Source organism: Cataglyphis hispanica, chromosome 16, assembly GCF_021464435.1.
Source record: "Cataglyphis hispanica isolate Lineage 1 chromosome 16, ULB_Chis1_1.0, whole genome shotgun sequence".
Taxonomy (NCBI): Eukaryota; Metazoa; Arthropoda; class Insecta; order Hymenoptera; family Formicidae; genus Cataglyphis; species Cataglyphis hispanica.
The window spans coordinates 3,236,935-3,264,491 of NC_065969.1; the positions used below are offsets into that span (position 1 = coordinate 3,236,935).

The 27,557-nt window shown below is 35.2% G+C and overlaps 2 protein-coding genes across 7 annotated transcripts in view; one reads left to right on the forward strand and one right to left on the reverse strand.

The window, feature by feature from the left end:
• LOC126855504 (WD repeat-containing protein 47) overlaps positions 1-27,557 on the forward strand; it is a 64,027-nt gene that overhangs the window by 32,709 nt on the left and 3,761 nt on the right. For 5 of the 6 annotated variants that reach the window (XM_050603219.1, XM_050603217.1, XM_050603214.1 and 2 more), the window contains 2 exons: positions 22,125-22,324; positions 27,348-27,517. In XM_050603219.1, coding sequence (XP_050459176.1) covers positions 22,125-22,324; positions 27,348-27,517 — 370 coding nt within the window. The remainder of the gene's footprint in view (positions 1-22,124; positions 22,325-27,347; positions 27,518-27,557) is intronic. The other variant, XM_050603215.1, reaches the window with a different exon arrangement.
• The window catches only part of LOC126855512 (uncharacterized), a 179,140-nt gene that overhangs the window by 18,474 nt on the left and 133,109 nt on the right, over positions 1-27,557 (reverse strand). The gene's annotated exons all lie outside the window — the stretch shown is intronic.

Sequence of the window (27,557 nt, forward strand, 5' to 3'; positions counted from 1 at the left end):
AATTTATTTGTATAATTAAGATCTCTTTTTAGACAAATTATATATTGCAATCATAAATTAACTTGTTTTTATATAGATTAAATTTATAGCATTGCTGCTTTAGTTTACAAAAATCTTATTTGCATAACGGTGCGGTATGCAAATACAGCTGCAGTCCATTCTGTACATGTTGTCTCTATAGAGTACAACGCAATTGTAGCTCCATCTTATCGGCTATATGAAAGAATGATTCTACACATTTGCCGGAGAGATATTATACTCTTAAATATCTACTCTGCCTTCCCGTTAATCAGGAGTAGATGGCGCCAGCCAATAACAGTTGATAATGAAAACATTCCAGAACCAGCATATTAATCATATCATATTTGATAATGAATTTCATACGAGAGAATTTTTTTGTTTTTCGGTGAAAATATTATTATGGAAATTTTGAATATGTATCATATTGAGATTTTTTATTAGAAAGAAACAAATAATAAGAATATAATTAAATATTTTTAAATAAAATTATAATACACATATATAAAAAAAGTACTTTATATTTAAAAGAATTTTTTATTTTTTATTTTTATGATTTTTTTGTCTCTTTGTTTTATCTTTATATTTTTGTTTCTTAAATTATATTTTATAAACTGATTTATTTATGTTTGAGTTTTCCTTTAACAAGCAATTCGTGATATTCATCTGTGTTTTTTTATACATGAAAAAAATCATATTCTTTTCCTCTGAAAGGCACGCAAATCGGTGTTTGCATGGACTGAGAATGAGTCATTCGCCATTCTAGTTCGCAGTAATTTGAAACACAAATGTTTTTTCCTTGTACATTCAGATGTGGCGTTCAGTGTTGCAACAAAAATTGAAATCGTATATCTCACCAAAAAGAGATGCTTAATCAGCTCGAGTCTCATTTTAAGATTGAAAAATTGCCGTTTATATTTCTCCGTGATGTACTATATTTGTGCTACATTTATGAATCTGTCCGTTACACATTTGATTAATTACGCGGAGGATACATACTAATACTTAATATAATTGCACTTTGCTTAATACAAATTCGTTTTTTTTTCCCTTTTGATTCCACTTATCTTGTTTTTTGTCCGCTCGGTCTTGCTCTAAAGGTTTAAGAAATAATTGCTCTATAATTTTCTCTTCTTTAATCGACTGGTTGACGTAATCGGCTCAGGATTACAAAGATTCCGCATAAAACGTACGATATCTTGTATGTCTGTATAGATCTAAAAAGATTTTTAAGTATTCACCATGCAACTTATCATCCTTTCAAAATCATACTTTGAACACGAACACAGTTTGTTTCTTCCCACGTTGCGAAAGAAAGTTAAAGATATGTCAACTTTTAATATGCTGTCAAAGTTTTTGATATATTGCACTGTACGAGAAAATCGCGATAGTTCAGAGATCGTCGACATGTCACATGATGTATCGACGCGATAGCAAAGCGCCATACAATCGTAAAGAATACAATCGCTCTCGTTGGCAACCCGATTCGACCAGGGTCATATCGATGATTCTTTCGCAGTTTTGCGCGACAAACCAAACCCATAAGGTTTGACCTAATATGGATACTTCGCCTTTGAACGAATGGCATACACACATACACAGATATCGGTCTGGTGGGGATCTCTGCATGACGGAGAGCTCCTTCGAGAGGCACCGGGTCTCTCACGTATCACGGTACCCCAGTACCTCATCGGACGTGTATTACGACGCACACGCGTTTCCATACGAGCCACGATCGCGCTCCCACCACGTTGCGTGCATGCCGGTCACTTAACGAACCGCGAAGGTAAAACCGAAAATCCCGAATCCCTTCACACGTGGTGTCGAATTGTAAGTGAGTACGGAAGCGTATCGAATGGACAGCAATATCAGAGAATTAAATTTATCTCGTGACACCATCTGCATATGACATTGTAACGCTACAGGCTTGTTAGCGATTCCATATAAAATTGCAACAAGGCACAATATACACATACAGAAGCAATTGTCAACGGCCGATCAATTTTAATTAGAAAGGATTTAGGGAGTTTAAAAATTATATATATGATTTAAAAATTTTTTAATTTTTTTAAAAGAACAATGAATAATGTGGAAATTTCTTCTGTCATCAAATAATATTTTAAAGCACTTGAAAGATTATTGCTATTACGGTTATGCGGAAGTATTATTAGATTACGACGAAATACATGGTCCATGAGCATCAAGATCGAGACGGGATATCTTTCGTCTTGATATATCGAGTTCGAGAGGTGTTTCTGCGATTAGCATCCTGTTGTCATAAAAATCATTAGGCGAGACAATTCCGAACAAATTCCTACATAAGTGTCCGGAGCAATTATGTGATGCATGAGCGAGACGCGGAATCTCTGTACTTGCAAAGTCGGATATTAAACACTTTACCGAGAGAATATATCCGGAAGATTTGAGAGCACACAAGATAGTGATCTTTAATTGATTTCACGACGAGAGAGCGTTTTCTCTTCGTAATTACACGATGTCGACGTCGGCGCATCAACAAGCCGCCATACGTCGCCTGGAGGAGCTCTTCAGGGACGTCAAGTTGGAACAACTGCACAATAATCCCGAGTTGATCAAGCACGAGATCAAGATCGATAAGTGTTGCGAGGTGCACGGCAAGCATGCCAAGGAGAACTGCTGGAATCGTAGAGGATCTTTCGGTAACGCGACCAGGAAAGATTCCTTCGGACGTCATGACGCTTACAATTACGCCGCCACGTCTCCCAGAAGGGGCTCTCCGGGAATGCCGATGTCGCCGCCCAAAAAAGAATTGCATCCTTCAACTTTTCCCAGCACCCTGAGGAAGAATCCTTTGGGATCGTCCATGAGCGCCATCAACAACACCAGGAAGGATCTCTTTTCGAACACCATCGGCGCTTCGCCTCTGCGAAAAGATCCCATCGGTCGCTCCATGGGTTGCCTCAAAAAGGACACCATGTTTAATTACAATTCGCCGCTGAGACGAGATTACGTGGCCAAGTCGATGACGAATCTTCAGCGGCCGGGGACGACGAGACGCGACGCTGCCGCCCCGAATTTGGCCAGCCTGTTCGTCGCGACTTCCGGCGATTATCGCGCGAATCTGAGGACCGGCCTTAGCTCGTCGAACGGCGATCTCAAGGCGCGCAGCTGTTCCAATGGAAACCTAAGGAGCTGCCTAGCCGGCTCCAATGGAAATCTGAGGGGCAATCTGAACGTGACCCTGAGCAGCGATCTGTCATCGACGAGTTCAGGCAGCCTGAAAAAGACGGATGGCAAGTCGGCGATGCCGCTTTCTAGTGGCCGAAGGGGCTCGTACGACCGGCGACGGCTTTCGACGGATTCTCTGGATAACTTGAAGAGAAACTCGTGGGATCCGGGTCGCAGGGGCTCCTCGGGCTCCTCGGGCGGATGGGATGATCCGATTTGGGAGGAAGGAAGCTTTGCTGCTCAGGTAATGACGAGTTTTGTTTACCCATCTCGAGTAAGAGAGAGAGAGAGAGAGAGACAGGAAATGTGACAGGAATCATGTGAAAGGCCGATGATGCCATCGATAAGTAGAAGAGCTGAGTAAGTTGTGTATGCCGTAATACCGCTTTTATAACGCAATTATATAGATATGGTTATGAAAGTCCATTGGTGAACGTCGTCGTTCGCGTGGATTGTCATATGATTAAACTGTTATTGCCGCGATAAAGCTGGGGATCTTGTTATCCGAGACTAATGGATATGAAATGTTTCTGCAGTTCCTACGTTTTGCATTGTTCTGCATTCCCACGAGCGACCAGAGAAAATGTATCGGTTTGTTGGCTGGAGAAAACCGGCTGAGGATTGTTACACGGGAAAGTATAAAAATTTATCAATCCTTGTTAAGGCAATCCTATGCGACTTGTATTTATGTGTGGGAAATACCGGGGTCCATTAATGCGTACGCTAAATATTGGGTTGCCGTCGAGATATAGAATGTATTTGTTGGAACATTTATACCGTGTATCTTTTCAACATCGTAATGACTATAATTTGCGTAGAAAAATGGGAGGGATCCTGTCGAATTTTCCAGCCTAATCGCAAGACGGCATGAAACTTCTAATTTAACTTAAAATTTTAATTCACATTTTTATGAGATAAAAAATTGTACATGTCATTGGCATGTAAATAAATATATTGTGAAATGATATTTAACGTGGAGCTCTAGATTTATCGAGATTATATCCATGTTAATATCTGCTTGCTTTCAGCTAAAATTATATCGCATATATTTTCTGAATGATTTTATTTATGTTAATGAAGCATTTTTTATGGACTTTTTTATATTATTAAATAACTGCGAGCCTTATCGGGAAAATTGCTTTCATGTAACATTGAGGGGAGACAAACATTTCTGGCACGTGCTTACGTCATCGGCATGCCTTGCATGGTATGAGAGTCTCACGCGTTAGTCATCGAAACGTTATGATACTCCCGCTAACAAATAGAGGAAATACATCACTGCTCCATTCGCTTAAACCTGGACATATCTAAGATCTATTTGTTCTCGAGAATTATCCATTAATCGTACTTCTTTATTTGATAATCAATTACGCGATAAATGATGCTAACTGATAAATCACTTTTAAAAGAGATATAGTAAAAATTAATATATTCTATAAATATTATATACTTTGATCAAAAGTTATACAATTAAAAAGTATCAACATGTGCTAGATTTAGAAATCTATTTAGATTATTATTTTAATAAAGAAGGATCACACATTTTTCTTATACAATCAATTACATTTTTTTTAACAAATTAATATATTTTTTTATTATGTAAAAATAGGAATATGTAAGATTCTATTGACATGGTTTACATGCGGCAAATCGTGATAGATCAAAAAATTGTTTTATTGTCGAATGCCGTTATTTCACCTTTGTTCGGCTGGCTGTTACATTGTTACGGTACAACCTGCGTTCTCTCTCATGTTATTCGTCCCATAGACGATAGTTGTGCGGATTTCCTGAAACAAGTTTCCCGCAGAAAAAGACAAAAAGGGGGAGGTATAATAGTACTCGGCCCTGAGCAGTATCCTACGCGCTCGCAACGAGATTGATAGTATACATTTTTGCGGACGAACCTCTCCTTCCCCGCTTCCTTCCTCTATCAACGTTCGGTTTTTTTGTACACGAGTTATATGATCCACGCAGTTATATACAGCGCACTCGATATGGTCACTTCCGAATATGAGTTTGAGACCGTCTTATTACATCACTAAATTAATTTATGAAGAATTTATACATCTCTCATTTAGTCTCATACTTGAAATTATTTAATGGCAATGTTAAAAAGGCTGTGATATGAGAATAATTTGTTAGGTTTAGAAAATATGAACTCTTTCAAGTTAAGCCTTCAAGAAATAAAAAATCTATTGCTTTCTTATATTTTTTATAATATAATATTGTAGAAGAGATATTAGTATTTTTATTATACTTTTATTTTAAATACATTAAATTTTTTTTTTTTTTTAATGATGCTGCCCATATTTTTTTTCATAATTGCAAAAAATAATATTACGTTAATAGTTACATTACATATTATTTATATTACATTATTAAGTCTGAAGGGAGAAATAATAGAGTTTTTTTTATCTTATGCATATTCTTACTACTCGCTTCAACCACAGACGAAATGTGCAGCGTTGTTATTCTACGCGGGGTGCCGAAATTCCTCAATCTCGTCTGCGCTGCACGTGCTTTATACATGATGCGTTTTACCTACATGTAGACTTCACGGTCGACGAACAGGCGCGATTTTCCGCGTGTCATACGGCTCTGGAACGGTTCCGTCTCACGGTACGACGACATCCGAGATGATTGACCGATCACCGTCAGTACCGTTATAAAAAATTGACGCTTATTGGCATACAAAACCGGCCAAAATTGACCCGCGAAGAGACACGCTTTGCGCGTCACGCGTGTCATCCTCGATATTGCGATAGTTTCTAACGATCGTTGACCGGAAACGAGCAACTAGGTGAACCGTAATGATTTTGTCAAACAAAAACACACACTGGCTACGCATAAAAATTAGAGTCGATTTTGAACGTTAATTTTCAACTTCGATGATTCAGATATACGTGCAGCGCTGATAGCAAGGAACTTAATAAAAACACGCGAGAGCACTTTAAATTATCTGCATTGAAGAGCATAAGTGCAAGATACTTAAAATGACGTTTTTTTCACACGACAAGGAGAGATTAGTTATCAAAGGTTAAAAGTATAAAATTAATCTTGAGAAACTACAAATGTCAATTAATGACAATATGATATATCTTAAAGAATTTCTCTAGCGGTTTATTCAGAGAATTATTTATGCTTGAAGTATATATATATATTGATGTAAAAGAATATTTTCATTTATAATTGCAGCAAAATTGTAAAATGTATGATATATCAAGATGTATAAATTTATCTCTCGAACATATGATTGATGATTCGTGATCTGATAAACAATCTTGCTTCAATCTCGCGTACGAATGTTTCGAGAAAGCGCGAGATCTTGTGCTCGTGTCACGTACATTTTTCGAGACTTGTCGAAACACGATGCAAGGAAATCTGCACGACGCAAAATGTTTGCTAATTTGGTGAAAGTCTTCTATGTTTACGATCATACCGTCATCTTTCATTTTAGTGAAATCGAGCGTACCTTTCTTCTCAACATGACCTTTTTGTTGATAGGATAAATCGCTAGAACACTATTAGATTTTTTTTTTTCAAGTGAAACAATCGGACGGCATTTGCTTAAGATATTACAATAAAATGTCTATCATCCGGTAAATCATCCGGAACAAATGTCACATTTATTATTTTTTCGAAAAATATAGATATAGATGTTTTATCTTAATAAATTTTTAATATATCTCTCTTATATATTAAACTATTAGCGTCCTGTTTTCCTCCGAAAGAATTAGTGAAGTATTAAATTATTTTAAAAGTTATACCGATAAATTTTATGATCAAAAGTTAACGAGTTTCCGAGCTAAAGATGTAAATAAGAATTACGTGAATAATTGATTTAATAGGGAACAGAGTAAAGATGTTTTTGCTATAACCGGTGTTTTCTTGTATGCTCTAAAATTAGATGCACAGGTTATCCTTTTCGTCATCACTAACATAACTTGTTGGTCATTCAGATTTCCATGTAAGGTGAGATCCGTGTGGGTCGTCGTTGCACTTTTGCTCGCCAACGTGCTCGACAACGCCCATGTATATTTTTTTGCGATTTTTTTTTATCTTTTTATTTCATTATAAATCCGTAATATGCATAGTAATGTTTCAGCTCTTTTAAATGATTTTGTAGAGGCAAACATATATCTCTTATTCTTTAAAATCATTTTTTGAACTAAGGAAAACACACACTAAACACACCCGAAAGATTATATTTACTAATACAATATTTGTGCGATTGAACATCCGTAATAAAAGTAAACAAATTACACGGACATTCAGATTGTTTTTATTTAGCAAGTTTTGAACTACGCTTTAATTTCTTTGATAAACATACGAACATAGAAGAGATAATTTACAATGCTAATGGTGTCGTGGTCAATCATCCGCTTGTTGCTGCCGAAACGATTATTCAGTTTCGTCGATCATTGTGGGCAGCATCGAAGTGGAAACACACAGTAATCATCATTTGAATAATGATGTTCCGGTTATTCTACAATATATGTTGCGTGTATTTGAAAATAATAACGCGGTACATGATCATGCAAATGTGAATCTGGTAAATTTATAGACATGTTGCAGACTCTTTGTAAATGGACGTTTCATAAAAAAAAAAAAACCCACAAAACTTCTTTTTAAACTTGTAGAGAGTTTGCGACAAATATATACAATGTCGCGAATAAATGAGTCGCGACGAAATAAATCTTACTTGTTATCATCTTTAATCTTTAAATATCGAGAAGCACCTCCGGTTTTTTGGCTCTAGACTGGCCTCTTGTTGATAGTCTTTAAACGAGCATATTTTCAAGTATTATAATTATTTTACATTGCTCTCATTTTGACATTTTTTAAATATAATATATCGGGTGTGATTTGTGTATGCTACATTTTGTCGCAGGTAAAGGAGAAATCTGCGTTGGCTTGGTGAATGTATGAAGCTTTGACGGTAAAGGATTTCACTAGAGTCTCTACCTCGTCGATTCTTGATCAGGACTTTTCTCTTTGAACATCTCGAGTATCAAAGAATTCTGCATTATCGGTATTCCAGTCTTCATCTCTATTGTTTTTATTTTTTCGTATTTTATTCTTTTTACTGCAATAATTCAGAGACTGTAACAATTCATCACATTTTTCATCATTTTTATGCGAAGAAAAATGACGTATAAATATTTATAAAAGACTTGACTCGAAACGTAATCGAATACTATAACGGATATTATTGCCGAGAAAATGTAGGCCGCGATCTTCATGCTGATGGATGTAAGCTTGACCAGGCGCATCTAATAATCATCCATTTTCATATAAACTTCTTGTGATTGCCACAGATCGAGGCGATCTTTTCTCTCAATCGAACCTCACGAAGCTCATAACATGACATATTATAGCATTCATGAACGACATTAATTACATCAGTAATTATATTATACGACACGATTGACGAATTGATGGCTGATGATAAATATCTTAATTTAATTAAACATAATACATGAGATTAAAATCATTTATCACTGTTTATAATTTACGTTTAATAATTATCGATTATTACGTATACAGCTAATTTAAAATTTTATTAATTATCTTGATGAATTACTTCCTTGTGTTTGTGATGATGAAAAGAAATAAGTACATTAATTTAATTTGAAAACAATTGATTTAATTAGTTGGCAAAAATTATTTATTTTATTTGTTAAGGATTTGTTAATTAGATATAATATATTATTTACAATAGAAACGAAATTATATAAATACAATACAAATTAAATATTTATTTATATACAGGATACGTACAATAATAATGTGATAATAATTTGTATTATTTTTACATTCTTTTTTGAATTGTTACAACCATGTGAAACTCTTATTCTTCCGTTTTCCACGCCAAGCTATTATTTTCGATAGTATTTTTTTGTACTCGTCAGCGGCAGATTAAGTCATGGTCCACCTATCAAAACCGGATGATAATTATAACACGGTGCGCTAATGTGCGGTTTTACATTTCGTTGTGCCGGTTATCACGTTGCCCCTTTTCATGACAGATACCACTCAACCTGTTATTAATATTTTTTAACGGTATATGTACATTGCTGGTCACATACCTGACGTTACCATTTTTCGTTCTCGTGCTGAGCTCCGTTTCAAACTCGAAAAGAAGTTATTGATCAACATATTACGTAAGTAATTTTTGAAGAAAACTGGTTTGCATTTTTTTCCCTCTATTTTTTCTTCCTTCTTTCGCGCGATTTTTCGGATACGCAAATAAAAAGGTGCGTGCACGAGCACAAGTCGAAATCCTATCCTCTGCGGAGCGCGATCAAGTGAGCCAGTTATTTTTTTAATCGTAAATTATCGATAGCTTTCCAGAATGAAAAAATTAAAATGTACTGTCAATAAATCGCTAAAGGTTTGATCGGTACGATATAGAATTATGTAGCTTATTTCCAATGTATTGGATTTTCAAGACTGAACATAAAGATATAATCAATTTAAGGAATAAAAAGAGCAAATGTAAACCGTGAGAAAAAAAATTAAATATATTTCTTGTATGACTGATGCATATATATAATGCAGAATCATTGCGCAAACTGAAGTAGGAATTTGGTAGCTGGTAATACCGGTACTGAAAACTCGGTCAACAAGTGCCTTGTCTCCGTGACAATTTTGACCTCTGCGATATTCATCTTTGATGCGTGCCTGCAAGTCATGATGTTTTTCTCCTGACGAAGAAATTGCATTGGACATGCATGTAATGGTACCATTATTACCGTAGATGCATCAATGATTGACTATTGACTCAACTCTCATCTCTTTATATAAAATAGTCATATGACTATATCTTTTAATGAAAAATATAATATTATTAGTTCTTATATAATTATTATGCAAATAAATGTTAAAGAAAATTATTTATTGCAAATATTAATAGTATTTAATAGTCTTGTTTAATAACATTAACTTTAAATAATATATATATATATTTAACGTCGCATTAATAGCATTGTAGATAATTTAGAATTAAAATATTATTTAACAAAATTGTAATTTAATATTATTTCTAAAATATTGATTGATCTGTAATATTATTTATAATATTATTTAAAATTATTTAATGTACACTTTATAATCAATCTATGATGCGTTTACCGTAAAGAATGTTTTTATCATAAAACGTAATCTTTTACCTAATTAGATAAATTGTTTCGCAGCTTATGCGGATCACCGTCAGTTTCGTTATCAGATAACTCTCGCTACTGTTATTGTCCCCGAAACAAACACTCGCTCTAGATTTCGTTTTCTCGCGATCTACATACATGGAAAGTCATCTAATTTTAATAACGACGCGCGATAGCTTGCACGCGACTCAACGTCACTCTAACATACTGGAACGAACTTTTCTAATGGCAGCCGACCATGATAATCGTCCAAGGATTCACGTAATGATAAAAAAAAAAAAACCCGAAAGGTCCCCTTTTCGCACGTTAGGATAAATTGTGTACACGCATATCACCGGATCGTGGCAATTTACTTCTTATGTCGCCTGTTACTTTCTCTATAACGCAGATGTCGTCTATGAAGATGACGTGCATCGACAGCTTCGTGTCTATTATATACCTCGCGACCTATTTTCCGTCATTTTCGAGTCGATTGATTCGAAATGTTAATTTAGAGAAATCCAGTTTCTATAATGTTTGTATCCCGTCATCGTTCGTAAAATTATCCTTATCGTTTGGATCGAACTGAGACAGATCAAAGTATTTTGATCTCGGGAAACATTATATAATGATACATTATATCACGTGGACGAGACGGTCAATGTCGAAAGTTTAACATCTAATCGTAGAAAGTTCCAATAGGATGTATTGAACTTAATCAGCATTTTATTACTTGTCGATCGAAAAAGTAGATTTTTTTTATTAACTAAAAATCACCTGATCAATCAAAATTGACGGGCGTGACGACGTGATCTACATTAATCGATCAAGTGACTTTTGGAACACGGCTCGAAAGGATCGATCCACTTTCATTCTCGCGCACGCTCTTAATAATTATGCGCATTCGCAGTTTTCCTGAAAACGCATTAATGCAAATCTCGGATAGTGAAATTAATGTGGCGCTCGCGAGTAAAACGTGGTCTTAATAACGGGGTTGATACACTATCGATGAATTTACGAAGGCGATTCACGTCTCGGTTATCGCGGCGAAAGGAAGTTTTGCGCGTAGGCGCGAGATAACGACCATTGATTCCGCGACGTGAAAAAGGAAGAGAGACCAAAATGAAAACTGGAGGAGGATCGCCGCACACATCGCAACGAATTATTAACGGAGCGTATCGGAGAAAGCAGCGATGGAAAATTGATCGCACGCCGTGCTGTGCGATCAAGAAAACGCTAATTTTTTTAACAATTCTGCCTAATGTGTATCTGTTTAAATATCAATAACAGTAAACTCTTCAATTATCGCACAAGAGATCTCTTAATTTATTCCGAATAAAGATTTTCAATTTTTTTTTTTTTAATTAGATATGTATCGCCACGTAAATTTTTACTCGCACTCGTTTATCTATTGGGCTTTTCTTGCGAGATGCAAGACGAGTCCGATAATGTGTTAATTTATATCGCGGTGTAAGATGTATGTATATTGCTTGGATTAGTTGTCGGAATAAATCGCGCAATAAATGCAGAATGCGATAAAATCAGCCGACCGAGGAAATATATTTATAAGACACGCACGATAACATTGATAGAATTTCAGGTTGGTTAACAGCGTATTAACAGCATCGATCACACTGTAGGAAAGTGCAACGGTCCATATACGATGTTTTGTGATCGAAAATGACTCGAAAATAAGTAGTGCACATCTGTATTCGTTGTCAGTGAGTAAATAGATATTAAATTAATTTCTCTTTTCTGAAATATATATCATGTTATAATCATGCTAATTGTTCCTACGTGATTTGGACACATGCAAGAATTAAAAGCTTTCCGAAATGAAAGTTATCGAGAATAATTAACTTAAACAATATAAGTATATAATAACATATGTAATTATAAATTTTTTCATTTATACATAATTACAATTTTTTGGCATATATTATTATATTTTATAATCTCATATATATATGTATAATATTATATCAGAAGAAAAATATACAAATATAAAATATAATAATACTAGAAAAAAATAGCTGTAGGGACACAAAATTTTGTGAAATTAAAAATAGAATAAAAATTACATCAAATACTAGCTATAATATTTTGAGATTGACTGCAATAATAATAATAATAATAATAATAAGTCCGAAGGAGTGAATGTGTGAGAAAGAGAGTAATTGCATAAACCATCACTTTATGCACTTGTTTCCTACACTTTATCACAGTACGTATCTATATACATACATTTCGATCAAAACTCCGCAACAACCTTCAATTCTGTTCTGACGCACATTGCGAATCGTTGCGACACAATTCGCGATTGAATTCGCGAGGGCAACGCAAGTTTTACGAAAATCATCGGGCCGACATGTTGGTTCGCGACGCCCACCTTCGTTCTCACTTCCTGCGAATAATGACGCGATTTCTATCTCGAAACAAGATTAATCCGAGCGGATGGGCCCGGCGGTTGTCGCTGGAAAAGATGATTGCGCAGTGAAAGCGAGAGAGGATGGAAAACGAATGTTGTAGTCGTTCCTCTTTTCTTTTTTTTTTTTCTTTTTTTTTTTGTCCGTTGTGTACATCATCTCTCGATAGCTGTGATTATCCCTCTTCTCGGTTCGTGGCTCGCGAAGATGGTCCAGAGACTTTGATCAAACACGAATTTTCTCGCCAGAATCTCTTATTCCGTCTATACACGACGAACTGCTGAGAGATACATCATCTTTTGAGCATCAAAATTCGCATTTTCGTAATATAAGTAACTTTATTGTATGATTTTTTTTTCCTAATTTTATTCCTGTTACACGATTTTTCATTACACGCTATATTTTCGACGAAGATATTCTTCGCTGATTCTTTTAAATGAGATCACGTGCATATTGCGGGACTATCGTGCAATCGCTATTGTTCTTGGCGATATAATTGTCTTCAGATAGTTACTGTAGCACTCTAATTTTCTATTCTTATTATATCAATTACAATTTGCAAATTAGATTTCACTTACGTGATACCGTTCTGTACTTGACCGCTACACATGCTTTTTTCCCATCATCTATTATTGATTTCCCATCATCTATGATTGATTATTATGCATTGTTTTACAATGTTTCATATTGTACCGCTTTTTTCATATTTTAATGACTTCAGGAAAACCTTTATATTTTTTTAATTGCAAAAGATAAAATTTCAAAAATTTTTGAATTGTTTTGTAAAACTTTATTAACTTTCTTGAGTAAATAACTTTTTTTAAAAATGGTCGAGAGAGAGAATTGAGACATAAAAATTTGTTTAAGAAAAATTTAAAGCAATATTATTAAACTTGTAAAATTTTATTAATCCGTGGTAAGGAGAGGAATCTTTGATAAATATATCTGTGGATATAAATTTTCATTTTTTTCTTTCATCTAAAGCCCAGTGGTAAATGGTATAATCATTTGAATTTTTTTGCTTTAAATCCGCGAGCGGTCTTTCCCGACGGAATTGCAAACTACTCTCGCTTCGCACGATACGCGCGAAAGAAAGGGGGATGAGTTTCGCGGCGGTAGGGAGTCGAAGTCTTTCGCGTTCGAACGAGAAGAGAAGTGGGTCGTTTCTCAACGGACCATAGTAGCTCGACGCGAACACGATCTACGCACTTCTCCGTCGTACTCAGCTGAGCGCGGGCCGCGAAAACTCGCGATCCGCGAAAGGTGATCGTTTCTGATAACCCTCTCTCAGGTGTTCCTCGAGTGCGGATAAGAGATTTCGATATTTCGATCAATCTTGAAGTAGAGAATTAAAATTCAGGAGCGACGATAAGAAAGAACACAATGACGAGTCGAAATAAATCCTTCGATTATCGGTGACAGTTAAAAATTGAGAAGTCTCCGTTTGACAGAAAGTGAAGTGAAGTGTTGAATCAAATTACGAAACGTTCAAGTGATTTTTTTCCGTTTTTTTTTTTTTTTTCATTCCAGAACATTGGAAAGTGTTAAGAATTAAATCTCTCGTCGCGCATGAATTCTCTTGATCCTTGTCTCATCGTTTTACAAGAGAAAGAGAGAGAGAGAGAGAGAGAGGGAGAAAGAGAGACGTTTCTAATCCAGAATCTTCCGATTACTCGACCGAGCGTGCCAAACTCTCTAAACGTTCGATCATCAGACACCGCTAAGCGCTTTCGTCTACATCAATCTTTGACGATTTTATTCCACTTATTTTCCCCGAGACTTTCGATGATCAATATCTACATTAAACCACAGGATATATTTAATAGAGCACACATTTTCCCATCGAGTAAGAAATCTGCTGAGAAGATATGACAGTATATTTAATCTGACTTTGAGGTAATCGGCCTCCGAACCTTGCATAAAGACTGACAGAGATCGATAAGTTCACGATGGGCGACATCCGAGTACTGGATCCGCGTATGGATCCGCGTTTCGATTTGAAGCAACATCGTCCTTGGCCGCCGATGTATCGAAATCATCCCAATCAACGGGCGCCGTCTTATTGTTACCGGCCAGTTCCCTTGGATACTCTGGCCCAGTGGATAACTCCTCACATCCCCGATTACAATTACGTGCCAGCATCCAGGATCGCCGGCAACCCTAACAAGTCCCGAGACTATTATTATCTCGCGCCGTTATACAGAAATGCAATGCCACCTCCGCCGCAAGCGATGTCACCGCTTCAGGTGTCGCCGATGCCGCCTCCGCCACCCGGGATGATGCTGATGGAGCGGCCACGAGGACGAGCCAAGAGCTCAGGAGGCCTCACCAGGAGCGTGCCACCTTGTACGTGCGCTGTCGGCCGTACCAGATCCTTGGAGGATGTCAGAAGCGAGATGAGCGAGTGGGACGATTATCACGACGAGAACGGCAATCATTTGCAGAGGAACAGTCCTAAGAGTGTGAACGTATGCCGGCAGGTTCGCAGATCTATGGAAAATCTACTGGATGTTGACGCGGAGGAACGCGCGCTGAATACCTTCGAGAGGATTGGCAAAATTTGCAGACGATCCGAGGAGAGGAGGAACGATAAATCCGGGAAACGACGCGGTAGCTATATGGTGTGTTGAAAGATTTTTGTAGGTAGATTTTTGTTAAGAAGACAAAGATATGTCACATGTCCTGCGATATAAGAAGGGTTTCTTTCCGGGAAAATATAATTTTTACAACAAGCTTATCGAATAAAAATTTTACATTATCAATTTTATAATAAAAATATTTAATATATTTTTATTACAAATATTATAATAAAATATTTAATATATTTATAATAAATATAATAAAAATATTTAATACATTTTTATTACAAATAAATATTTTTAATGTGTAATAAAAAATATATGATAAATTAGTATATTTTTAAAGACTTTATATCGAATTTCTCTTATAAATAATCGATTAATCGCTTTCAGCAATTAATTTTATTCGACTTGTCCGTGTTTTCTCTTGATACGTATTATACGTAGCCAAATAATAATGTTATTTTACATTATAAAGATAATTTGTAATTCTACATTTGCATCACATTCAAATTCACCGAGCGACAGGATATTTCATTCTTGATATTTTCGCGCATATTATTGCGATCATATCTTGTATAATATGTTGAACTATATAACGCACTCATGTACACGCAAATATCACTGAAACAACTTTTAACTGAGATTTATAGATCAGTGGATTTATTATTCAAGTCTAGTTGTCACATTGCAAAATCCGCAATGGGCCTTACGTTTTCAATTCTAGAAATATGTCACTTTTTACGCATGTTATAAACGCTAAATTGGTCAAATAATTTGGTACGTAATAAACGAAATTATAGAGAGCTGGTTTCGAGAAGAAACCACATCTCATGGCATTTAGCTTGTACTTCGTCATAATTATATTGTACTGTACCATCTGGGACTTGACAGCTCGATTCGCTGATGGATATGCATAATCAGCTGTTTCTCGCGTTTGTCGCTACTCGTAAATATCGGTCGAAGAAAGTATTTCGCGGAATTTGACTCTGCTTATTTCTGCAAGTAGTGCAGTAGAAGTAAATTAATTGTTTATAATTTCGGTATATTTGATGTTCGAGTTCTCTTTGTGCTACATAAGATGCTTATAAACGATAGCTTGCCTTTTGTGTGTATATGCATGAATAAACTCAACAGGTATTGAAAGTTATAAATTTATTGTGTGAAAAAAGCTTTATTTTTTTATTAATTTTAAAATATATTTTTATTCGAATTTTGTTCTTTTTTATTAAATTTTTTATGTAATATTTCTTGCTTCATATATTTATATCTCTATAAATGTTGTAAATTAGACAATTTTTTGCGCAGATATATCCTGTTTTATTGATAATATATATGATCCGGTCCATATTTTTTTCCAAATTATGCATCTTTAATGAATAGCAATTTCGATTAACTCGGATTAGAAAGTGTCCGATAGGGTTAATCAACCGTTACTTCTTTATTAAGAAAAGTAGTTTGCCCTATCGAAATAATCGCTAATCAACGCGAATGATTTTAACATTTTATTTCACGCTCCGCGGAGTTACGGAGAGATCTTCGCTGAAGATTATAATTATATTTCATTATTTTTCGCAATAGACGCATCTCGCCGATCGACCGTAATCTAGTAAAAATAGCGATGCTTGCATCTAACGATAAGAAGTGTCATTAACCAGCTGCCGATTATTAAATCGTTACATATCTTGTTACTAATTAGATACAGACGAATCGACAGATTGATGATTTGATAGATCATTTATCGATATATCGAAAAGATGTACCTTCTAACATCGATTGTGTCATGGCGTTATCGATAAATCTCTTACGAGCGTGGAAAGATAAATCTGTTTTACACGATCGACGATGTCGATTTCTTGTTCGTCCATCACGTCTTGATTTTCTGCCTCTTTCGACACACGCGTTTCATCGCGAAAAACAATCGTCTAGGAAATTGAATTGATTGCCGGATTTGTAGCGATAAATTATCGGCAATCCCGGCGAAAGTGAAGCATTTTTCGCGTTGCGCAATTAATCGCAGTATGAAAGGACGCGTTAACGATAAATGGGGGAAAAGGGGCGACTAGGGGCGATTTTGTTCCCGGTGAATGGACACGAATTGCGCGTATGTCGAAAGCGTAAACGGCATAATTTCCGAGTTCCTCTCCGAGTCCATCATTAACTAAGCGTACGTTTTGCGTCACGTCGTAATCGACCACTTAATTACAACGTTCACCGTGTGCGTTTTATACATACGGTAGAAAGTTACGGAGGCTTCTTCGAGCCCAAGTTATACCGCTATGTAAGAAAACTAATTGCGATGTCGCTCGTAATTTAGAATGAAAAGTCTCGAGTCATACTCGATAGTTTCACCTGGAGTAAAAATGTTTCAATAACGGCTGAGTAATAACAGTCGTATTAATAACCAGCATAATTAGCCAGAATTGCGATATCTACGGGACACTTGTCGATAAGGATTACATATACTTTCGCTTTGCTTCCTAAATGATTCAATGTCACCGTCTGAACTATTGCGTCAATGAGCGGCCAGTCAACTTAAATGCCTCTGGTCGAGAAATATCGCTGGAATATATCATGCTCGTTGGAGGCAGAATTGTCGTCGTATCTCATTCGCGAATGAAAAAATCTGCGAAAACTCGTTAAGCAAGCAACTTCTTATGAAATACTACCAGTTTTTTTTGAAGTTTTATATTTTATTTTTTACAAATTTAATTGATAACTCTTTTTTCCCTTAACATGTTTTAATTTTTTGAGAATTTTCCGCGAATTCGTTACAATTTCTCAAGAATTTTTTTATTCTTAATCAAGACTACATTGATTTGCATGATATCCGGGATAATTTAATTCACTTCCGTATTCGCTTAATGTATCTGAATAAATTTCTCGGCTGTTGTTCTCATTAATATAAGAGAAATTATTTCTTAATATTATGTCTATATCTTGTAAAAAAAAATAACTCCAACGTTAAGGAGTGTAACGACAATTAATCACATTAATGGAATGTAACGCGCTAATTATGGAGCTGAGCACATTAATTATACGTAATATAAAAATAAAAAGAAGCGCGGTACGAATGTTCCCTTTCCGGTTGCAAGACTTTTGCAGTTTCACATAAATATCTGTTAAAATTATACGGTGAAATTTGTGCGTCGAAATGTCGTTAAACTCACGCATACTTAAATTCATGCACCTTCGATTTCTGTCTGAATATCCACCAGCGACCAAAAAGTATGTCGCAACCTAAATAATGCGGCTGATTTCACCGGGTTTTGTTATCATATATCAAATACATTATATATAGACGATTTTGCACTAACGATTTGCATTTTGCATCAACATCCAATTAGTTACTTATTCGTTTCCGATTAATGTCTCTCAAACTTTTTCCTATGGATATATAGACTCATTTGAGATTGAAAACGATCGTCGATAAGTCCGGTTTAACCGGTTTTTCAGAGAAGAGTGAAAATTTCGATAATTGTCGCCTCGTCAATCATCGATGATTGGGATGTGCCGGACAAAAATGTCGCATGTAACGGCGCGAAACGAGTCATTGCAATTTCCTTCGCGGACCTCGTCGATCGTAGTTTGCATTTAGGACGAAAATAAATTTGTAATTAGCATCGCGCTAATATTTATGACGCGTGAATCTTTGAGATCGCGTTCCATCGTTTTATTTTTTTGTTTTTAATGACGCGGCGATGAAGGAAAGTAAAAAGGCAGAGTCGACAATCAGGTCAGGGTCCCTTTATTAGTTGTTTTTCGATGTGTCACGCGTCGTTGGATGCCATCCCGCCAATCTTCGATCGAAGACGTGTGTTTTAAGGCCTTCAGGGCATCCGGCGGATCCTTCGCGACCCACCCTTTCCTTCTGGAAGGAGATGGCCGTTTATAGAGGAATTAGAGTCACGGATATCAATTGTTATTAACGACCTAGATGCATCTCGATGTCTTGGTTAGGAACTAATTTCTGCTTTCACATTATTATATGCTTCGGATTTTATTTCTGGACAAGCATATTAGTATATTATATTATATTAATATATATATATTTTAATATATATAATATATTTAAGTATAATCTATAATATATTATTATTGCTAGGTGTATTAATTGCAGTCACATTCGTTCGGAAATTTCATTCTAATAATTACGGTAGACGTTTTCATTTCCTAGTAGTATTATTAAAATACAAGTGGTCAATTAATAGAATGCAAAATAATGTGGCGCTTGAAATAAGATTTGCGTCATCCTCGTCCTACTTTTATCTCAGACCGTCTGTCCGTATGATATGATGATTCTGTGTATATCGCTAGTAGACGCTTTCGCAAGATCGCACACGGAGCTATTAAGATGGAACGTCCATCATAACGATGATCGACGATGGGTTGATTGACCGATCGCAAAACTAGGCTTCGGCTGCATCTCTCCCGATATTTCATTCGCTTTTCACGGCAGACCTAGAATCGAGTGTCGTTTCCGGTTCGTTAAATCGCCCGGAAGAATGCGAGAATTTCCGCGAAATCGGTATTCTCTCGCGGATCTCTACAATCGATTCTCCTTCATGGCCCGATTCTCACTCGTAAATCGCATCGTCCGCTCGTAAAAAAGCGATCGTGCATTATTCGCGCGATTATTCGCCGTTTCCCTTTTCACGTTACAATAATGATGTCGGATAATAACGACCGATGAATAGGACCGAGGGCTGGATCGGATTAGAGTCGGATGCTCTAGAGAAAGTACAACGATTGGTCATAGGAATGAATTGCTTCTTAACAAACAGCTAAAAATGCGTAGAACAACTTGAGGTGAAAGGGAATGAGTTAGCAAGAGTGAAATTATAATTAAAAATCGAGTTTAATACATATTTCAATTCTGTTCAGTTATTGTTCCGGTACTGACTCTTTGAGAATAGGCAAAAAATTGTTATCGAAGGAAATCAATGAATCATATATCGATTATTAGCGCGATACTGAAAGTGGATTGTGAAACACAGGTGATATTTGCAAATGCAATCTCTCATGTTATTTTCTCTCCATTTTTTTTTTTTTCAGCTATATTAACATTTTTCACGAAGAATTCCTCGCGTGTAGTATTTATGTTTACATGATTATATGAGCAAATAATTATGGATGTAATTACTCCAGTTAAAATATTCTTGTTTATTTATATAAACAAGAATTACGCTCAATCTTTCGACATTTCGTAGCTTCTTTATGTCCCTTATCTTAAGAATTCGACGCGTGCACGTATATCTGAGATCTAATTGCGTGTGTATGTCCATTACCAATTGGCAAGAAGTGGCTTTGGCACCGTTAGATACATGTCGGCGCGTGAAAACGCACGCGTGCGCTCATAATTCCGCTCGTGCCGCACGGTTTGCCAAGAAGAGAACAACAACGGATAGAGTATGCATTTGCTTTGCTAATTTATCCATCTAGATAAACGGTTGCCGCCAATCTCAGCTTGAAAGTAAAAGCGTGGCGAAGCGCGTCGTTGCGCAAACGCAAATCGCGAAACAATTACAGATCTGCGGTGTCAGAAAAAAAAGAACATAAAAATGCGGCAAGAAGCATTGTCAGCTTTTTTAGACATACGGTGTGTTTGTTCAATTAACTTCTTTTGTTCGACTTATTTGATGTTGGAGCAAAATTATTATCATTATTATTACACGTGGAAATGACCGAGTATGAAATTATCGGTGCGAATTCAATTTCATTTCTTCTTTTTACGTCCGTTTTTTAAATAAAGATCAGTTTAAATCGATCGATTTATCTTTATTTTATGCACATACTTTTTTTTCGTAATAAACGAAGAATTTGAAGAGGAGAAAATTGTATTATTATTTTTTTCATTTTTGATGATTATTTTGTGAATAAACTGCTATGCAGAATCCGGTGAAAAAAATTTACTTGGAGTCGAACTTTCTAACATTTCTGAGTTTTTCGCTCTTTGTTGGATTCGCTGTGCGTAACGTGTGTGAGCTGGTTTGGCGACTTTTGGGAGTAATAACTGTCTCGCAACAAGATGAAGAGCTCATCTTTCCATCTTGAAGCGAAGCGAGAAAGTGAAATTTCTTGATACATAAAACATATCGCCATATAAGGCATATTAATTAATTTAAAAGAAGAATTAACAGCGGCGAAAAGAATGAAATTAAAACATGACCGCTAGTTGTTATAAAGCTATTAAGGCGAACGTAATTAAAACGATTTAAAAAAATGCGAAATTATTCTCGGATCGTTATTTAAATAATTTTTATTAATGTCGATTTTCAATATTATAGCTACACTTTTATTGCGTCTGGCTGTATTGTATTGTATATATTATTTATTTTACGATTATCTAAATTTGATTAATCTTAAGGCTACTCTCTCTTCGCAATTAACACGTATGAGATCGTATTGTATTCTGTTTTTAATTTTATCACTTTCAATTGAATGGAAAATAATCCAAGGAGCGTGTGAGTATCAAATGTAATGATATTGTTTGGATATTACATTTATTGCAGCCGGATGTAGAATGCATCCGGAACTTGCGGTACTTGTCCCTTTCTCGAATGTAGAAGCAACGTTGCTCTGTACCATTATAGGCATTCATTAGATATCTCGTTTAAAACACAGCAATCTTTTCCGCGTGCGTTTTTTTTCTGTAACGGCAAGCATATTATTAGTTGCGCGTGCTCGCTCGCGCGATGATAATTGCGTATTAATGCCAGATCGAGTAATGAACACTCGTACCGTTTCTGCAGCAGGAGCCGAGACCGGAACTCGACACCAGCAACGGAAGCAGCAACGGCGGCGGCAGGCCGCGATTTGTTCCCGTCACTGCCCTTGAGGACGTGCAGGCAGTGCGATGCGCTGAATTCCATCCTCATGGCAAATTGTACGCCGTGGGATCGAATTCAAAGACGCTACGGATATGCGCTTACCCGAAGCTGCACGATGTCAGGTGAGAATAATATTATTTACATATCCAATCGAGAAATTTGAAGAATTTTTATAAGTAGAAAATATTTATTTATCAAAAAACTTAGACAGGATCTTATAAGAAGCTTTTAAACCGATATATATTTATTCTTTTTTTTAAATTTAAATGCAGTGCTTTATCACAGCTGATACGTAGGCTTGATTTGTTTCATAAATTTATTTATCAGAAGCGCCCAGTTTGTGCATTTGTTATTCGTTTATGTACGTTTATAAATTTTTAATTTTTTTCATTTTTGTATATTATTTCCATTACATTCCATTACATTCATAGTTTTAAATAACATTGATTTGTTTTTTGGGATTGATTTTTCGAATTTTTCTTTGTTTTTAGAAAAGATCATCATTTGCTCTAAAAGAGATTTGAAACAATTTATTATCAAAATAATGCAATTTAACAATTTCTAAAAAGACTTCTGGGTATATAAATTTTTTAACTATTAGCTATCAGCTAAAATACAAAATATTGTAATTTTTTATGCCTTTCTTCTAATAGAACAAAAATTAAAAAACTTATATAACTTTTATTTATAGATTTTTTTAAAGACAATTTTTCTTTAATTCTATTTTTATTGTTATTTATAATCCATGAAATTTTAATTATATATTAGTATTATTTATATCTGATAAGTTTTAATTGGTTTTTGTATTTAGTTGGTTGTTGGTTTTATTATTTATTATTTGTGTCTTACCTAGAAATTTTACACTTTCACGAGTTTTTTACTTAATTAAATGTTTTATGGGTAAATAAAGTGATTTTACAATCACTATTTAAATAATGTGTTCGTAATATCATTATTGAACTTTCTACAAACTGTATTTTATATCGACGCGACGGCGGAAATTCGACAGCAGGTGGAACCTGTTATCGCAATCGAGTGTTTAAAAAAATTGATAAATTATGATTCTGAACTGCGGAAATAACGCGATAATCTTGCCTTCTCTCTTTCATCCAGAACAGAATACAACGTGCGATATTTCGATGTTGTATGTAAGATATTTCGAGATAGCCATGTCAACGACTAATGATAGCTTTTAATACGCCTTTCTCAACAAATTTCATTATGCGCTATTACTGTATCGTTACCGTTGGTCTTACGCAAAGATAATAAATGAGTCGCGTTATTCGATTATTAAAAAAGTCAGCGGCGATAAAAAATATTACGGTTCCGACATCGAGCCGGGAGAGAAATCGGATGAATTTATATATTCACGCTTCCGCGAAAAGCAGGAGAGAGTCGTGATACATTTGTGGCGCCGAGACGAAAATAATCATAAATTATAATAAGTCGATTAAAGGCCGATTTTATTGTTATTGAAAATGGCGGAGAAAATCATCGATGATCAAATAATTTCGCGTTTGTGAATAAAATTTGAGGAAACAATGAGTCTGACTTAACTAAGCTTGGTGCTGTTTGCATTTTTCGCGAATCCTTGATATAACGCATCCACGAAAATAGATTCTATACGAAATGCGAGAGAGAAATCACGATTCTTACAGCGGAACGCGTTACGCTATTCAATAAACTCGGGCTTATCTATCATCTAGTGCGATGATATCAACGTAACTTTACTGCTCGGAGTAATTAGAACAGAGACTGTGAATAATCCAATGCGTTCTTTTACGTTGCTTTCTTAACGCGAGCTAAATAATTTAAGATGAACATTACAGTTTTAAGTTTAATATATTTAGATATAATAATACACGTGTTGTGTGTGCGTGAAGATTTTTTATTTGAGGCTATCGTTGAATGGTTTTTCAATTTGCAATGGTGAGGAACAGATTAATTTATTTCATCAATGAAGAAGCATTTTTCAGAATGAGATAATTTGATAAATTATCAAATAAATCAGGAAATATTATCAATGGTATTTTAGTTTTACAAATAAATAATTAATAGTTAACAAGAAAGAAAATCTCATTAAATGCAAATAATTTAAAAAAAATCTAAAGTTATTTAAGAAGTTTAAAATGAAAATATATATAAACTAACGCTACTTAAAAAAAAAACATTGAAAATAATCTTATCTTAAATATTATGTACTGACACTAATACTTTAATTATAATTGACAAGACTTTGTAACGCGATTCACGCGTGACAAAAAAATGTCACCAAATTTAAAGAATATCGTTATATAAGTTTGTATCTGCTAAACTAATTTTACGCAAACATGCCGGCTTAATAAGTAGCAGAGACCTTTATGCCAAACGGAGCATTCCAACAAATGTGGGAATTGCCGGTACAGTTTTTTCCATTACCGGTGTTTCCATTTTGGATCATATTTCCATTTATATCGTCCGCGATTTACAGTATTTTATTTTGTATGCTCTATTTTTTAAGCAATTTTTCTTAATTTTTATATACGATTGTCAGACTTGATTTTTAATTATCAGAATAAAATCTAAAAAATTAAACGAAATTTTTATCGCTTGGTTGAGCGATATGTGAATCGCAGATGATGGAGATATTCGTGGAATATGAAAAGCAATTAGCTACTTTACGGTTCATAATAACAACTGAGGAATATAAAGTGATCGAAAGTGCGACTAAATAACCAGGTAACACTTCTACAAATAATAAAGAGGCAATAAAAAATTTTGTTTACATGAATAGCGTACGAGATGGAATTGTTACTTTCATTTTTTGGAGATGATATTGTATTTTAGTTCAGGATATATTATGTCTGTCTTGCAATACATGGTGAACAATAAACAGTCCCCTTTCACTCATAGAATTGCGTCTAGAATTCACGGCAATGCTCATTTGACGATACATTATAGTGTTCCGGTAAATTCAGTGAGCTGTAATTTGTGTCCAAAGTCAATAACGCACGTACAGCAATTTCTACTTATCCGTTCGTAATAAAGTAACCTGGCGCTACGTTTGCAATGTTGCTTTATTTGCGCCAAACGACTTTTGTCGGTGTCGAGAAAGTTTGAACGCGAGAATTTATATTTAAATTAAACGGAAGATGTAAAGCGCACGACGAACTCGTTACGCGCGTCTTGCGTAACTGTTGTGCACTTTCGAAATTACTATTTGGTACTATGTATGAACGATCATCAGACACAAAGATCATTTTTTAAATATTTTCGCGTGTTTATTTTAGACGGCAAACAATAAGGTGTAAACAGCTATTAAATTCATTTACTATTGCAATGCAATTAAGTAAAACTATTAGAGATCTCAGGAAATTGTTTCTCGTGTTATGACATTTTTTAATTGCATTTTTTTTATTATAAGAGGGACAGCGCTAATATAAGCGCCGCGTTGTTTACGAAAATTTGATTGTTAAGCGATTCCATGATTGTTCTATTTAAATCATTAAATTAGGATTCTATTGCTTGATGAAATTGAAATATCGTGAATTCTTAATGATATTTATGTCACTATACTGTGGGAGAGAGCCGATAAAAATCTGCTATTACATTTATTACACATCAACGCAATATCTCGTCGGCAGTATATATGTCAATAGTATACTAATAGTATACTGTAAAAAAAAATATTTGTTTAACTATGGATAAAGTAGAACGGATACATGGATCGCTCATTAAATACTTTAGCTTATGAGTTATGGAGATACAGAAATGTTAAAAGATATAAGAACTAATAATGATAGTCGTTAGTGCTGCCGGTAAATTAGGTGCGTACATGACAAGAGCGCACGCACGAATATACGTGACAGATCACTTGATGGATAAGCGAGAATGCATCTCTGCATCTGTCGCTTCGAACGTAAGCACGAAAATTTTCTATATCTTATTGACATATTCATTTTTTCGCACAACTTTCACGTCAACTTTCAAAATATGAAGAATTACGTAGCTGTCTCGAGTGTTATAAATAAGTGCTCTAGCACAAGATTTCTATTTACTTTATTTGCGATATAGCAGTTTATGGCATCATTGGAAATTTGATAGTCATCTTCCTTGATCTTTAAACGATGATACGGATGTCTCAAAAGTAAATCTCAGCGACAAGAGATTTATTCGAGAAATAAAATTTATTGCAAAAAGCTGAATTTTCGAGTTTTCTCATAATTAATTAAAATTTTTTAATTAGTACTATAGTGTACTATAATTAATCGGTCAATTTATATAAAATAATTATTTTAATCTATTAAAAATACAATTTCAGAAAATTGTTAGATCTATGCGCATACACACACACACATTCTTGTTTTTATAAATTTCCTTATAAATATCAGGACGAAATTTTCAAAATCATTACGTGTCCCTCGAATATTGTATGACATAAATTACTTAATTCATTATTCTTATCACTTAATACGAATATCTTCAACTTATTGTCCGCGGAGAAACTGCCTTTACGAACAATTGTATCGTCACTTTCGAAAGTCGTTCCCCTCCGGCGCCCACTGGAAATTGCGTCAAACAGAAATGACGTTAATTTCGCGCATCATATTCGAACCGAATGAATTTTAGGAAGCAAATAATAATTAACAATGAGGGAGATTTTACAGATGAACCTATCTTTCTTCGTTTCTTTCTCTCTGTTTCTCTCTTTTTTGATCGGCAGACGCGGAGGGAGGCAAGATACCATATGATCTCACGTGCATCAGCCTCGCGCAATGAGAAAGATCCGTGCTTAATTAAAATCTGCGTAAAAAAAACCGGTGTCGTGAAAGCGGCAGTGCGTCTCTCTCTCTATAAAATCGTCGAACCTCTTCCTCGTTTCCACGGCCGACGCTGCACAATATGAGTGATATCGACTTCAATTAGAAATGACGCGGCTGATGAAGGCTGGGAACGAGGAAGAAAAAAACAGCTCGATGAAAGTGATGCCTATGCGAGAGCATTCTTTCTTTTCATCGGATAGATTAATGACCCGAGTGAAATAGAATCTCCTTTTCAGACGAATGATTTATATCGTTGCGAATCGACGAAATGCACTTGCTACTTATCATTCCGCATGCTAATCATAATGACGTTAAGAGTAATGGTATCGTGTGTGTCTTTAAGGGAGGATCATCAGACCTATCAACCCACAGTTCTCTTCAAGAGAACGAAGCACCACAAGGGTTCTATATATTGCCTTGCGTGGACACCGGATGGTCGACTGATGGCAACCGGAAGCAACGACAAGACCGTGAAATTGATGCGCTTCAATGCCGATACTTCGAATCTTGAAGGTATATATATATATATATTGAAAAGAATAATCTAAATAAT